General features: G+C 40.5%; 1 protein-coding gene across 2 annotated transcripts; it reads left to right on the forward strand.

Moving 5' to 3' along the window:
- Positions 1-470: 470 nt before the first annotated feature.
- Positions 471-13,429, forward strand: CISD2 (CDGSH iron sulfur domain 2). 2 transcript variants are annotated; one of them, XM_026078375.1, is made up of 4 exons: positions 471-699; positions 8,942-9,153; positions 10,204-10,257; positions 12,586-13,429. In XM_026078375.1, exons 1-4 carry the CDS (start codon positions 597-599, stop codon positions 12,931-12,933), a joined length of 717 nt encoding a protein of 238 aa, XP_025934160.1. In that variant the 5' UTR covers positions 471-596; the 3' UTR covers positions 12,934-13,429. The 2 variants fall into 2 exon arrangements, with proteins under 2 accessions (XP_025934160.1, XP_025934161.1); XM_026078376.1 differs by lacking the exon at positions 12,586-13,429 and having other exon boundaries at positions 10,204-10,555.
- Positions 13,430-16,879: the final 3,450 nt, after the last annotated feature.

The raw sequence follows: 16,879 nt of genomic DNA on the forward strand, positions 1-16,879 counted from the left end.
GACACGAAGTGCAGTTTTAATGGAGCGGGACGACGATAAGCAATACAGATCCTATAAACCATAAGACAGGTGTTTAAAGTTGCCTCTCCTCCCCCGCGCCCCTCCTCACGCACCTTGCTCGATCTCCAAGCGCGACCTGTTTCAGCGGCGAGGTGCGGGCGACCGCGCAGCGCTCACCAGCGGCGCGGCGCGGCGGCGGCCCCGGCCGTTGCTCCCGTAACGGCAGCTGAGGGGAGCGGCTGCCCCAGGACGCGCGCGCTGCGTTGCCTGAGCCGCCGCCAACGGCCTCCAACGGCCCAACCGCCGCTGCCCGTGTCTTACCGCTACGCCGCCGCCTCCGCGGTAGCGCCCCCCCGCGGCGCCCGCCGGCAGCGCGGCCCCAGCGGAGCAGAGCGGAGCGGAGCGCAGGGGCGGGGGCCGGGTCCGCGCAAGCGCAGGCGGCGTCGCCGCGGCTCCGGAGGCCGCCGGCGCAGGCGCGGCGGGAGCAGCGCGAGGAAGCGCGCGCAGCGGCGCGGCGCGAGACRGTGGGGGCCGTTGGCGGCCGTTCACCCTCCCCCTCTCCCTCTCCTCCTCCAACGGCCGCCGCCGCCGCCGCCATGGTGCTGGAGAGCCTGGCCCGCATCGTCAAGGTGCAGCTGCCCGCGTACCTCAAGCGCCTGCCTGTGCCCGAGAGCGTCAGCGGCTTCGTCCGCCTCACAGGTAGGCGGGGGCGGCGGGGGGCGCCCGCCCCGCTGAGCTCCGGCGCAGCCGCTTTTGCCCCCCCGGGGCGGCGCCGGGCTGCGGCGTCCGCTTCTCGCTCCGGCGCTCGCTCCTTTTCCCCGCGGCCGAGCTGAAGAAGTTAGCGGTGACCGGGGGGGGAGGGGGAGGAAAACAAATAAGCAAATTTTAAATCGCTGTTGAGCTGTTTTAGAAGTCAGGTTACCTGAGGAAACGTCTTAAGGTGCTTTGTTAGGTAGATGAGTAATAGTCGTAGAGCGGCAGCGTAAAACGTAGCAGACTTCTTGGCCCCAGCTCATTTTGCCCTCTGCTAAAAATTTCTCTCTGTACAGGTACCAGCAAGTCAGAGGCCACGCACGTAAAGAAAATGACATTTTAACTGTAGGGCTTAAACCCTGCCTCTTCGTTTAAACAAGAAGTTAAAGACAGTCTATATTGAATTAACAAACAAAACTAGAAAGAGCTGTTTCTGGGAGGTCGCTGCATACATAAAGTTAGGGGGTTTTTAATTTTTTTTCCTATTCAGTCGTTTTTATAAGGATTTTCTGGGCGAGGGAGGGAAATTACCTGTCTGTCAGACATAGCCCTATGCACAAAGTAAACCAGCGAAAAAAAGAAAAGAAAATGCTAAATACTAGCAGGCTCTTTAGGTGTTCAGTGCACTTCAGTGGAGTTCCCAGGATACTTTGCGTACTGGAACCATCTGAGCCCAGGTTCAGCTGTGGTTATACAGTATCAAATGACACAATTAGTTTGGCAATAAAAAAATGAGAGAGAGARACTGTGACAGAAACTCTTTGGAAGTTCTTCAGAGCGTAGAATCAATCCCATATGTCTACATGACACCACTAAGCTATACAGCTTTAGTAGTGCTGGAAAAGAGTTTCATCTAGAACCAGGCACAACTTACTTAGAACCAGGTCTGAGTACTCTTTTTCCAGCATGTTTATGTTGCTTGTATACTTAAGAGTTCCATGAGATATCTTGTTATGTTTCCCAAGACAAGGAAACACATTTTAATGAACTGTTCTTCTCTCCCCCTAACTACTCTATCATCTGAACAAATGCTGTTAATCATATTTATCCAATAGAGATTCAGCTGCCAGAAAGTTGGGAAGGGATACAATAAGCTACAGCAAACAAATGAGCTTCTCATATCCCAGGCATTTGGCAGTTTCCTACTTACATTATTGCCCTTTTAAACACAACTGTACTTAAAATTTCTTAATACTGCTTGACTTCAGTCTCTTCTTACTTCACTTACCTGGACACATACACTTCTGTAACAGGATTATTGTCCAGTCCATCTGTGTATTTGTGCACATTGCATCCATCTTTAGGGTACAGGTGATAGCATCATAGGGTGTTTTATTGTTAAAGCTTAAGCCTGCCTCTTACATATAATAAACAAAAGCTTTTCAAAGCTTAAAGGTATAGTCTGACTGAAGGTTTATGCTAACTGGTCTTGTGAAAACTTCAGCTTTAGTAATAGAACTTATTCTGAAAACCTCTGGTCAGAACTTTTTTTTTTTTTTTTTTTAATAGAATGATCTGTAGGGGAGAACTGCTTTGCCTTCATGTTGTTCACCCCACTGACGGATACTAGCTTGAATTTGAAGGGAGGGAGGAGCAGAAGCAAACCAACAAAACCTTCAACCAAGACCAAACATGTGAAGTTTCAGTTCCAAAAATAATAAGCATAGGTAAAAGAAGGAACTAAAGCAGAAATTGCTTTGATACCTGGTAGGAATTTACTGAATGTATGTGAAAAAATCCACTGTCTTTAATTCTTAGTGTTTTCTTTGACTGCTCATGTGTTAAACCACTCTGAAAAAAAGGAATAAAGTGTAATTAAAAATATATAGCTACAGAGACAACATTCTGAGCTTTGACACTTTTTTCCATTTTTTCAGCAATCAGTTAGACTGATATCCAATGTTATACTTAGATATCTTTCTCTAAAAGGGGGGAAAAAATGGAAAATGGAGGAAAAAAAAAAAAAGCAAAATCCTGCAAGGTTGCTGAATATTATGGAATACTGTAAATGCATCACAGTGAGACTTTTCAAAAGGATTCTCCCTTGCTAAAGGAATACTCTTGGCTTGTAGCTGTTTCCTTTTAAGCCTTGCAGCCTGGGGTAGTAAAGAGAATTACATGGTAATGAGAATGACATTTTTTGTCACCCCAATCACAGCTGGACTCCAGCTACTGTAGATATTCAAAAGATGCAGTTGCTTTGTGCTTTACAATAAAGATCGGGCACTTCACAGACTAGCATAGTGGGTTTCTGATTATGGCAGGTAGTATGCCTGGACCTGTCTGATTTGGAAGGAGGGCCTTTTAACATGTTGGAATGAGTTTTGGAAAGTTAGAGGACGGTAAAACAGCTTTGGTGGTAAGACATGCAAAAGTCCAGTATGCGCAATCATATAGACCTCCACATTCACAGTGTGATATAAAGGGAATAAAAATGTTTTACACTACCACAGCCTAGGCATCTAAATTAAACATGATCCTCTCTTAATGTTTAAAAGTCATTGAAACCTCATACCCATTTAAATATTTTTGTACTCGTCTATACAAAGACCTGCATCAGTCTAAGGTTTTGTCTAAGAAAACTGGATTGCTTCACTAAGTACCTGATACTCTGACACGTGTAACTAAATAAGACACTGATTAAGAACTAAGAATTTATCACAGATTGCAGGACATGGTAGATATTTCTCGGTATGATTTTCTTTATTAAAAAAAGAACAAATGTTCACAGTTTATCATCATTTTGGTATCCCTGTCTGTTCTACCTCTTTCATATTGTTGCTGTGGTCTTAGCCTGCCTTTTCCTAAGGTCGTGAGCCTCTAAGAGCAGGGAATTCCCAGTTCTGGGAATTATGTCACAGTTGCAACTTATAGGTACTTTAGATAACAGGTTAATGACCATACTATGAGTAGTTGTACTATACATTGTTGAATAGTAACTCACTGTCTTATAAATGGATACAGTGCAAAAGTTTGTATTTTAAAACGGGAGGAAAAAGGTAATTATGGAGATTGTATCAACTGAGTTACAGTTAATGAAATGCTATTAGACAAACGAGGATAAGAGAAGATTAATATTCCCTTTTGTGTTTACTACTACTACGAATTACAGAACATCATATTCTTTGGCAAACAACATATCAAACATGTAATGCATTTTCCTTTGCTTCTTTTGGGAAGATGAGAAGTAATATTGATCTTAAAATGCCACAGTGTTATTTGTCCTTTCGTGGCAGCTATTGAACTTCAGACAAGGACCAGCTCTATAAAACACTTGCTGGCGTTGACCTTGTATGCAAAGGCAGGCCAGGACCCAAATCTAGAACAGTATAGTGCTTTGGTTGTTAGCACTACTATTGCTTCTATAAACCTTCATTAGCTTCCAGGTAGAGGCAACCTCAGTTCCCTTAATCCATCAGTTGTAGAAATGACAGACTAAAGAAACTACAGGGAAGAACCTTTTGTATGTGATATTGTATTGTGCTAAAAAAAAATAAAAATCTTGAGATGCCTATTGTCTGTTGTGATATCACCGAACCATAATGGAAAACTGCTTGCTTGGAGAAAGATGGACACTTAATATTCAGTGCTAAATGCCTGAAGGTAAAAGCAGTCAGGGAGGAAGGAAATGATATGTTTGACCTTGGGTTTGATACCAGATATCTAAATCATCGCACTGCTGCTGCTCAGAAGCCTGTTTCAGTTTGTTGTCATGGCTACTTTACCCTTCTCAAGTTTGCTGAAATGAATGGAGTTGTCTCATGCTGACTTTGCTTTTTATGCAGGTACGTTTCATTAAACCAGCATAGGCCTTAACCTCAAAATAACGTCGTCAAAAGTCTAAGAATCTAGGTGCTAATTACAGTCCCCTTTCTGTRAACATGACATAGTACTGTGTGGGCTGTCTCACACCTGGCCTACATGTTAAGAGGACAGTTTTGTGGATCATCCTTTACAGTATTGAGGGAAAGGAGGAAGGGGAGACTATGATAAGTCTTCAGAGCCCATTTGAAAAATGGATTTGTCATTTGAAGAGCAGCTTGCTAACCTGTCCATGTCTTTGGACTTTTTAATTTATTATCTGTGTGCTACATCCCTAAAAGGACTGTCGCCTCTCCACTTTCATATCTGCTGAATAAGCTAATAGGAATATTAAAGTGTTGTGTGGAGTCCTTTGTGTTTAGTATGTGTATCAAGGAGAACATCCTTACAGATCCAAATAAGCAACAGAGAACAGTGACAGAACTGCTTGTTAGTTCTGAAGAGAAACTAACTGAGTGAATAATTTGAATTTGCCTGAAGAAATTCATCAGTTTAGAGAATATGTGACCACAGTTCCATTCTTCATTTTTACTTGTAGTTAATATTTGTTAAAGTTTCTGCTTGCAGGTGAGCTGTTAGTTTAAAGAACTGCTTTTGGGTCTGTATAGTGTCATTTCTATCTAAATTAGCTAAGACATAAAATCAAACTGAAAGAGAACAAAGGATTAGTTGGTGAGAGGCTTATAAGCACTGGCCACTCACTTTGATTTGACTCTAAATGACTGGCTAGTCCCTTTCTTTTCACACTGAATATTTGTTACTGTTAGAATAAAAGTTAAGGCATCGTCTTCTCGTAGACCTACCACAGTGGACTGAGGTCCATGGCCTCAGCTCCATGGAATTCTTGAACACTCTTGTTTCAGTGATGTTCCTGATGCTTTCCAGGAGCTATCTTCTGGATTGGTCTCTGTCTAACACGAGTCAAGTTTGAAGACTAACCTCTTCGATACTCTACTCTCCATTTCTGGCTCCAAAGACTGCCTATTCCCATGCAACAGAACTGATAAACTAAAGAATCTTCAGAATCAATGTAATTGCTGAATTCTGAGTATCAGCTGTGAAAGTGAACAGAATCTTGTGAACTGACTTACATCTGCTTCAGAAAGGTATGCATGGCTTCAAAAACACAGAGCAGCTTGCAGATGCAGGAAGAGATCATTGCATTAGTTTGGGTGAAGGTTTTCTTCCCTCCTAATCCAAAGGGCTATAAACTTTTTATGACAGTATCTTGTCTGTTGCACCCTAGAGGCATGGTCATGCTGATTTTTCAGTCTGAAAGCATCAGCCTGTGGCAGCCTTGTGACAATACCAGGTCAGTTTGCAATTAGTGTACAGCTGGTGTAATTGGAGGCTTTGCAGAAACTCCCAGCATAGATACATGTTAATAAAACCTGTAGCTAGTGAGGACAGAACTCTTTAGCAGCGGTTATCATGGTACAAATACTAAATAACAACATGATAAATAATATTGCTGTACTTCATACTCCCATTTTTTTCTGGTTTCCTTTCTTTGAGGTTACAGCTATCATGTTCCTCTTTCACATGGGTGAACCTAACTGGTTAAGATTCTCCCTTAGTCACAACTACTGGCCTAGTGAGTGTTCTGACTTAGATGTCATATCAAGGAGTTTCATGATGTATTGAGATACCACTTACTGTTTAGTTGCTGGTCTCTTTTAATGATGTATAATTCTGATGCCAGACTCTTCCTTTTTGTGTGTTAATCTCAGTCCAGTTGCATTCATCAATCTGAAAAAAAAATAACACACTTCTGTTTGTGGTGCACTATTGGGATGTCTGTTCTGTTTTGGAGTTCAGAGTGGTTTTGTAGAGGTCCACCTTTGTGCCAGCAGTCAGGTCAAATACTTGATTTGGAAGTTTTCACAATTACCAAAGTTTTTTATGTTCTAAAACATGTTCCAAGTCAGCCCTTCACAGAAGGTCAGAAAGTGCATTCAGATTCCTGTTGGTGGGGTGTTCTGGAACAACTCATCTCAATCAACGTTTCTTATATGATACCATTCCTGCTGTATGAGCAATGAGGCTGGAACATGGCATAGTTTGTACTGTATGTCCATAGCTGATGCAATTTAATTTTTAGCTTCAAGGCCTTATCACAGAATCATCAGTGTCTTGTGAAGTTTCTGAAATGTTTATGAACCCTTTCTGATACTGATTATTAAATGAGGAAGTGAAGCTATGCTAGGCGATTCTTAAAAGGTAGTTGCATTGGTTTGGTCATGTATGGTGTGAGGTCAAAGAGGTGCCTGATYAGTTGGTTCTCCTGGTCTCTTTTCTTGAGATAGTCTTGTGAGGTTTGCTTTAAAAGCTCCGCTTGGAGTATTCTGTCCTTCCAGACCGTATATGTGAGAACTGAATGCTGAGCATCTGGTAGGATTAGTCCTTCTGTTGTGGCCTAAGACTGAATGTGTTTCCTTATTGGATTATTAGGCAATTTTAGTTTTTAATGRGCATTTTCACCAACCTTGTCTGGTAAAACAAAATTGTATAAGATTTTGCCTTACTGTTACTTACAGTAATGTTAGAAAAGACAAACAAGCACTGTTGTCCAGGAAACCTAACATTTTGTGCAACACTGAGATACTTATTTTCAGTTATTTTTAAGAATTTATATCTTATTGGGGGAACTGAGAAAAGAGCAATAGAGACTACTATATTGCAGCAACACTTAGCAAATTCTGTAAAAAATATGTTGTGCATAGGGACCACTGCAAGTGGAGGGATGGAAAGACTACTGAAAATTCTTGTGGTGCCTTTTTCATGCATGCAGTTGTGGAGCATTCCCAGATAAATGCAATAAGTAGGGTTTCACTTCAAAGGCTATAGAAGGCTTAAAGAGCATAAAACTATTCCCATGAAATATTTTCATTATATGGTATACTTTCAGAACATTCAAATTGTTGAGAAAAGGCCATTGCATTCTAACTGGGAAAATATTACCATGAACATGTGCTTTATTATTACAAAAAAATAATAATAATCTACACAAAGTAATATGATTTTTTTGGACCTCACAAACTACCTAGCATCCTTTGCCTGCTATATTGCATTTCCTTTCTTGTGTGTCTTAATATTGAAAAACAAACTGTGGAACAAACTCTTGCTTCTGACCCTAAACCATTTAAAGAGGAACTTGTTTAAAGTGTCTTCTCTTACATAGTGCTTGTGTAGCTATTTATGCTTCAGCTCATTACAGTTCTTTGTTTCTAGTTTAGAAATATCTTTAAAATCCCTTCCACTTCTGTATGGCTTAAGATTTAATATATTCTCCACCATGTTAGAAAAATGCTTTCTCCTCTATTGCTACATTGTACTTAAATTACACTGGAGCATTGCCATAGCTTCTTTTGTTGGGAGAGCAGATCCACCATGAATATACTTACTGCTCTGTTACATTTTATACCAGGTGCTGATCAACTTCTTAAAAAGTTCAGTAAGTCCTTCTGTTATTAGTATGTCTATAAGCTTTATAATGATGCAGCAAGGCAGGTATGTCTGGAGAGGATACTTGAATCTTTTACCTGTACCTAAAAGAAGTTCTTCAGCAAGATAAAAGAGCAGTTTTCTGTGGCTTGACCTACCTGGCAGGACCTACCTGATCTCAAGTCTCTTTCTTTCTATAAACTTATTGTAGAAACTAGTTGCAGATCCTCAAGCAAACAGAGTTCTGAAGAATAAAATCAGGAAAAAAATGGTGAAAGCTTGTCACTTTGCTAATGCTTATCTAATATCTGCATCATTTCTGCCAACAATTTCCTAAAAAAAAGCAAAAAACAAAACAGAACTAATGAAATGAGGAAAACTCAAGAAGTTAAAAATCTGAAATAAGCAATTAAAAATAGAATTATAAAGCATACTGAATAGTTCCTCTTATACAGAATGTAAAACACGGACACTTAATATTCTGTAGTGACCTTTTACTAACTTCCCAAATGTAATCATGCGCAGTTTGCTAGCATATAGTGTTGATTTACTGCGGGGGAGCAAATGGCCTGTAATTTTAGGGTTCCTCATTACGGTACATCTTGTATTTGTTTGGGATGTATTTTCTTCTATTGAGTCATCTTCTAGAGCATTAAAATTAAATTTGAGATGAAATTCTGGAGTCCAATTTGTACCTTAACTACAGTAAAACCCACGTTTTAATCTGGGGTTTCTGCACAACTGCTGTCTGTGTCCCAGTTTTACTTCTTACTGACTTAGCCTTAGACCCTTGCCTGCCCTCAGAGCCTTGCCAACTGAGCAGCCTCATTCCCTGTCCTAAACCTACATCATTTAAGAACAGCTGACGCTGAACCATGCTAAAGTGGTGCCAATAGCCAATCTAAATTCCATGTGTCCTTAGTTTCAGAATGGCTGCGGTTATTGCCTTTCCTGGGTGTGCTGGCTTTGCTTGGTTATCTCGCTGTTCGTCCATTCCTCCCCAAGAAGAAGCAGCAAAAGGATAGCTTGATTAATCTCAAGATCCAGAAGGAAAATCCAAAAGTAGTGAATGAAATAAACATTGAAGATCTGTGCCTCACTAAAGCTTACTGCAGGTGTTGGCGTTCTAAGACGGTAAGATACTTTGTACTATACTAGGATTAGGCTGAACTTGCATATTTTTATCAGTTCTGTCACTGTGAATTGGAACACCTTACTTTTCTCTGGAGGTGGAACATGTTCCTGGTTTCTGAGAATTGTACAGCTCTTCCCTTTCTCCACTCTAAACATATCTACATGCAGAGAGACCGTAGAARCTTGTAAGAGACACAGAAGTGTTTTCTGGAAACACTTGCAGAGAGACCACACTTTGAGTAGATTAAAACCAAGCAAGCCTTGTTTAATACTTGAAAATACTTTCTAACTGGCTAGAAAGTAAGCACTCTACTTTGCAAAACCAATGTTTAGAAATACATATTAGAATGAAAGTAAGCCTGGACTTGCATTGAGGATGGAGAGAATATCCTTGTCTGGTCCAGAGCAATCAACAGATAGTCGAGTCACAGCTGACTTTGGATATCACATATCCACCAGCTCAACTAGCTGTGTAAGTTATACACAGGTATTTTTCCTCTACCCCCAATTTCTTGCGAGTGCCTCACTGCGCTCTGTTTTTGGCCTCTGTGGACTGAATGTTTTCTTGTTTTAACAAAAAATTCTGCCTTGGACCTAAGAAACTCTCACAAGTATTCTCCCTTCAGAATAATCACTTTAGCAAAATATTTCAGTTTTGCTTGAAACTGTACTTTCTGGTGAAAAATGATTAAACCAATTTGGAACACTTTCACTAGTTCCACAATAAACCTTAAGCCATTTGTGGCCACAGCCTTGGCTGCTGCTTTGCTGACTGTTCTTTCATGCAGAAGGCTTTGTCCTTAACTTTGAGTCCAAGAACAGCTGTTTTAAGATCTCACAAACTTAGTTACCTGGTAGCAATGTGTTTTTTCTTAGCAACACGTGCCAGGTGCTTGATAGGAGACAGGGATTTAGATGATGGAAAGGGACTAAGGAGGAGGAACAAGAAACTTTATCAAAATATTCTTGGCATAGGAAGAACTATAAAAAAAGCACTATGCAATTGCTGTACAGAGATGTACTAATTTCTCATGTATTTTTTTCTTCCAGTTCCCTGTCTGTGATGGCTCTCACAACAAGCACAATGAATTAACGGGAGATAATGTAGGTCCACTAATACTCAAGAAGAAGGAAGTATAGCAGATACCTAATCCATTAGATTATGGCTAAGTCTTTTATACAGTTGTAGTTGCAGGCGATGACATTTTATTATGTGATTAGATTGATTTAGTCTAATGATTGCTGTAGATTTCTTTTTGGGATAAACTTCATTTAGACAGTGCTAAATCTCACTGTTTTGTTACTTTATTCTGAGAAGAATTATGTCTGCTGTGTAAAACTGTAAAGTAACTATCTCTGTAAATAAGTTTATTTCAACAATAAAGTGACTTCCCACAATTAAGCTTTTTTTGTATGAACATGCAGTTATAAAAATGTCACTATTTCGAAGTGATAAGTGTACCTTTTTGTTGATTTTGTTCTGCTGGTAAGCCACTTTATATTCTGGTTTTCGGGAACAATTTTAAGTGTAGGATAATGTTACAGCTCCAGACTGTATAAGCTAAATTACTACACAGGTCAACCACCAACACTGTCCCTTTATTTCAAGCCCCTACATAGATTGTTAATCAGCTCTTGTGAATGGACAGAGATTTGCTCCTTGCAATTCACTTACACTGTAGACATGGCTTTTTGTAGCAGACTTTTATGGGAGGAACTGGTTAAATGACAGAACCAAAAGAGTGGAGGTGAGCTGTATTCTTGGCTTGTTACTGGTTCAGAATGACTTTAGGCAAGGCAGAGCTTTGCTGTATTACAGCTGAACTTAAAATGTGGGTCAATAATTGTTACCTATCTAACAGCTAGACTTTTAATTAGTTCTTCTAAAGTGCTTTATTCTTCAATGAAAGACTGTACCAGTCAGTTTAAAAATAAAAAGTAGTTTGATGTGTACAATGATTTTAGACAATTGTACTAAGGGAGGTCTCAGCTGTTCTTTAACACCAGTTCATTTGAACTGGTGTTAGGTAGGTGGGAAGCCCCAGAGCAGTCTGCCATTGCCATTCTCCAAAGCTTATTAACACAGCGCTGAAACAGCCATAATGTGAGAACTGCTTACTGACTTGCTTTCTTTTACAGCAGTAGAACTAACAGAGATCATGCCTGCATTTGTAACGGTTGTGTTTGTAGCTACCTAAAGGTCTTCCCTTGCAGCAAAAGATGGCAGATTAGGATGTGATTTAATTGTACCATGGTACAATCTTCAATCTTTTAATGCTTTGTGTTGGCCTTATCCTAATGGATGAGAGCACACCATAAACACTGTCATATTAGAACACTTAGAGAAAAATCCATAATGTTACTAAATGTTTTGTACTCAACTACTACTTATAGGTGCATTATATTGAACACTACATATAAGCAATACTGAGTGAACCCCTGTTAAGGCTCCAAAGCAAGTTTTCTAATCATAATCTCTAACAGTGTTGAGTCCAAGCCCAAATTCTTGGGTTTGGTGAAGGGATTGCTAGATGAAATATAAAAGCCTGTTTAGATAGTGTTTTCCAGCTTTGCAATCCACAGCCTACTGCAATAGGCTGTTAATATATACAAGTCTGTATGCATTTCCAGCTTTTATCAGACTATGTTTGCATTCAAATAATTTGATTTCCTCCTAACTTTGAGAAGTAAATTGAATCCATCTTCTATATTCAATTCCTTTGCCGTACTCAGACAACTCTGCTAAAGCAGCACAGTAAAATTGATTTTGTTTTTCCCCACAAAGCTCCTCTAAAAGGGGAATGACAGATTTACTTCTTGACTCCATCTCTGACATGGCTTGATTATGCAACTAATTTTTTTCTCCCTGCTACTGTTAGATGAGATGGCTGCTAAACCATCTACAACTCTGGCTATGAAACAAACAAACATGAGTATTTTTTGGTTGGTTTTTGTCTATAGGTGAATGGAACATGTATACAGTATGTGCCTGCAGTAGCAGTACTCAGTCACAGTTCCTTTTTGGAAAGGACATTTTAGTCATTTCCACAAGATAATAATAAAATAAAGATCACAGGCAAGATAAATGACCATTTCCTTGCATTTCAAAATCTATGAAGGTAATATGGCCTCTCATGACTCTAGTTAGAGTCAGAGACTCCCATCTTTCTTACCTCAGAGGGTGCTGGAACAGGCCTATGTTAGGTGCAGAAAAGATCCCTATGTATCTGGTTTATACACGCTCATAGGTTTATTTTAATACCCTTGGCAGAACAAATCATTAAATCTTCTGTAAATGCCACTTGCAACTGTGCAGTTATAAAACCAAAGTAAACAAAAGTTTAACAAGGCTGGTTGTAATATTTTCCCTGCAGAAAACTCAAACCAAGAATGCTGCTGTTTTTGGTTACCAAAGTCAGATTTCTCTTTCAGCCTACCTGCCAGCTGAAAAGGGGCATGCAGTACGCTAGTATCACAGCAGTGCTGAGGAGGGCAGCAAAATGTACCCCAGGATGGAGGAGAATACGCCACCAACAGCTACAGGAGTCACTCCGGTCCACTGTGCTTCCYTTGTCTTTGGAAGTTAGGCATCTGTACCAACAGCTTTTGCCAAGTAAACAAAACTTGCTTGGACCACTGACTTTGCAGCAGTGCATAGGATTGGTTTGTCTGGTCCTGYGCTGCAGGCAGTTTGGATTCTTCACCTGCAAGCCACACACAGGACGTTTCACTATCAAGTTAGAACATGGGGCTGAAGGAAGAAAACAAACACATTGCTGACTCCTTTAACAGACACTTTATGCTCAAAATGTTACACTGAAATGCTCCTATTTTAATTGCATAGCAAGTACAAGTAATCAGCAAATTTTCTATCCTGTTTTAAAAATCCATCTCAAAGAATTACAAAGCTGTTCATATTATATTTCTAAACTTGGTGGGGATAGATAAGAACTAAAGTGTCAATGGAGCCCTGTATCTCACTGTTATTTAAGAATGGGTTTAACCAGTTATTCACCAGGATATGTCTTGGCACTGAATGACTTTTCCACCCTAATTTGGAAGCGCTACACAAAGGGATAAATTTGCCCGTAATTCTAAAAAAGACCAGGACAAAAGCAGTGGATCAGATCTTCACAGTCCTGATGCAAAGTCAAGGAAAGTAAGACTTTGCTTGACATAACACGCCTTTTTACTCTACTAGAACAGTACTGCTTACTTTTGATTATGAATCTGAACAATGGTTGTAATGAACCTACAAATAAACTTGTAAAACAAATAGAGAAAGGTGTCCAATTTGTGTCAAATATTAAATGTATTTAAAGTGCGACTGGCACAAGAGCAAAATATAACTATATCATTCACTGTGTCATGGCCATATTATCCCATGTGTTTTGCAATTAATTTTAGACTTCAGTGCTCAGCACGGCTGAAAAAGAGAAAACTGTGATTATGCATGTTTACATTATCACTGCATCCCCTGGCCTGTGCAAATTCCTGCTTCCAGATGGCCAATTTCCATCTTTTTCCATATGCTGCCTGCTGTAACTGCCCGCCGCATGCCAGCAGGAGCGCGTGGTGCTGTCAGAGCCTCCTGCTGCAGAGGCTGCTGTGAACCTTCTGGAACTCCTCGTGCATGAAGCGCTCCGTGCTCCGCCACTGTACGCGTGTGATTATGTCTGCACCACAGCAGGACTCCTGTTGTAGTTTACTGCACATTGAAATTAGAGCGCATTTGCTGCAAATGAGAGACTCTTTGGTATGGCATAAAGATTTTATTGGCTTAAATTTATGCATTATTCATGAATGATTTCATGGCATTTTGTTAAAAGGGAGGTGCCCTTAATTGTCATGACTCCATCGGCTCAAACTCAGATGAAAAGTGAAATCGTATCTCAAAATTAACTGCTGTTTAAGATCAGCTGAAATAGTCGTGATACTTATTAAAAAAAAAAAAGGTTCATGGGTTCTCTTGGCACCAATACCATTTCTCTTTTCAGGGCAAGAAACAAGTGTTTTGTTCCCTACTGGAAAGCAAAGGAGAGAAGCATTATAAAGCATTAATGCTTTTCATTTTAGAGCTGCAGGACTATGCAATAGCTTCAAGCTAATTCTTGTTCAAGATTTAATACAGGTTGGGGGTGGGGGTCTGGGAAGAAACATCCACATATGGCAGAGAGGAAAGGAAAATGGATTTGATGGAGTTTAGATGAGAAAACAAGATGCTTTCAGTATAGCTATTCAAGCATTCAGAATGGTGGGAGTGATTCTAATGAATAAACTGGGAGAGTGCATTGAAACAGGTTAAGGGAACACAGTAAATACAATTTATGAGATGTTTCTATGATGGTGAGCAAGCGTTAGAGGCCCCCATGAACAAGGGCTGGTTCTTAGAGTTTTCCTTGCATACTTGAGATTGTGTTCAAAGTTAAAGGGCTATAATCCTTACGCTCCACACTTCTGTTGTTGAGCAGACTCCAGATCTGGCATAGTGATCCTTCCCTGCAGGAAGATTCTACTCTCTATAAAACTTTAAAATATAAATCGCATACAGCTTCTACTACCATTTATCTCCATGTAAAATGTATTGTTTTATAAACAGCCACAGATGAACTGAGCACCACATTCCCTCATTTCATCAATTAGGTAACAACTCCACAGCTGTTACAATTTCCAGATACATGAAGYTCCTATTAAAACAACCCCTATTTAAGTAACTGAGTGCGTCCATTAGCTATTCAAAGGACATGGAACGTGCACAGAAGTCAGTGGTTGATACGGTAACCATCAAGTGCAGCAGGGCGACTGTTCACCAGTCTGCACAGTTTGAAAGCGTCCTCCTTTCTGGTCAGGGGATGAGGACAAACTGAACTAACTAAAGATTGTGTGTTCCCTATGGGAGCAGAGAGAACAGCAATACGTACGGTAAGGAAACTTGGTGAAAATAATACATGTTCTTTACAAATGTTAGGAAAAAAACTTACCATAGAACTTCCTGGTATTTTTAATCACTGTGCCAGAGGTACAGGCTATGAACCTTAACTATTTTTCAGGAAGCTTTCTTTTTGGCTTGGAAAGAAAGGCATATACAAAGGCATGCATACTGCGCTACAATTATTCTGTATACACAAGTATACACATATGCTCTGCAAACAATACAGTTTCAGAAATGTGTGGTTGTTCTCTTTTAAGAGCATTTTCTTACTTTTTTACATTACTTGTTAAAAATAAGAGCTAAAATAAAAGTGATTATTTACAGGTACTGAAAAAATCTCTGGATACATCATTCTATACAGTATCTTGTAAAACCAGTTCAATATATTGTAGTATGGAACTCAGCAGGCAGCTATTGTCCACCTAGATTTCAGGCATAATTTAACATCTCCTCATTTAAAAAAAAAAAAGTAAATAAAAATCCCTGTTTCTGAAGGATGCTATATTGACTCCATGCCTCAGAGTGGAGCAGGGAATGACCCACTCAGAGCTAGTTAGTTTGATATTCAGTGGTACAAAATGCAGCAGAATAAGAAAGATTTGCTGTTACCTGTAACAGACAGTACTAAACCCTGACTGGTACCAAAGCTAAAGGCAAGAGCAGGATTTTGATCAATGAAAGAGTTTACTTCTGGGCTTAGGACAGTCAAGAAAAGAAGGAAGAAAGCTGTAACAGGTTATACAGGAAAATCAAATGTGAACAATATTGCACTGACTGTGCAGGAAGCATCTATATTAAGTAAAATGAAGAAAAAAAAATCACATTTGAGCTTTTTGCTCCCCCTGGTGAAACATTTTGGCAAGAGATTCAAGATGAGTGTTGCCAGTCATTATTGTGATCCACAGCAGCATGGAACTTGCATGTCTAGAAAGAGCCACATCACCTGTGGGGAGATCCCGAGAGCGCTCATACTGTATCCCTAATACTGATTCCTCGGGATGCCTGCCTTCACCCAGTAGCCTTTYTGAAGTAAGGTGGGGTGAGCCCCTGTTTGGTTTGTACTGTTCCTCTCAGCACTGCATTTTCAAGGCTGTTCATTTCAAATTCTGTCATTTTTCTGCATCAATAAGAGGTAAAAATGCTCTGCAGCATCTGAGAGGCCTCCATTCTCCACAGGCAAGCCAGCCAGCTACCTCTCGGGAAAATGAGCACTAACTGGCTCTATTTTTAAGCAAATACCTGTTTTACCTTGCTGCAGTTATCCAAATACAGATGTGAGAAGGGCCAGATCACATGCTGCTCTGTCTTAAGTCAGGTTCRGATAGAGCAACAGGAGATGCCTGTTGGCCCGTACATCTGAGCAGCAGACCTCTTCTCAACCCATTGCTGAGTTCCCCAAAAGGAGCTGAGGAAGAAAGGGGCGACTCACTGCTACCTCGGCCTTGCTCTGCCCACAAACCCCATCCTAAGGCAGTTTGTCCCTCTGTTCTACAGTGATCAGCACCAGAACATGGGAAAGGGCACTTCAGGGGCTGATGAGCCGGCTTTCCCTCCCTTTACATAATGTTGTGCTAAGGCTGGGTTACACAGGTGAAGAAGCAGCCATCCCAGTCCTATACAACCCCCTCCCCAGTCCTTATAMCCTCTCTGCAACCCCCACTTCATTTTCAAGCTCAGCCCTTTTGCCAGCACTAGCAACCCCTCTATTACCATAGTCCCTGGCAGAGCCAGCTGTCTCCTTCAGCACCTAGATACTGCTTGCTGTTTCTTGCTATGATAGAGCTGGCAGTCCCT

This window comes from Apteryx rowi, unplaced genomic scaffold (assembly GCF_003343035.1).
Source record: "Apteryx rowi isolate R43461 unplaced genomic scaffold, aptRow1 scaffold_48, whole genome shotgun sequence".
In the NCBI taxonomy this organism is placed as follows: Eukaryota; Metazoa; Chordata; class Aves; order Apterygiformes; family Apterygidae; genus Apteryx; species Apteryx rowi.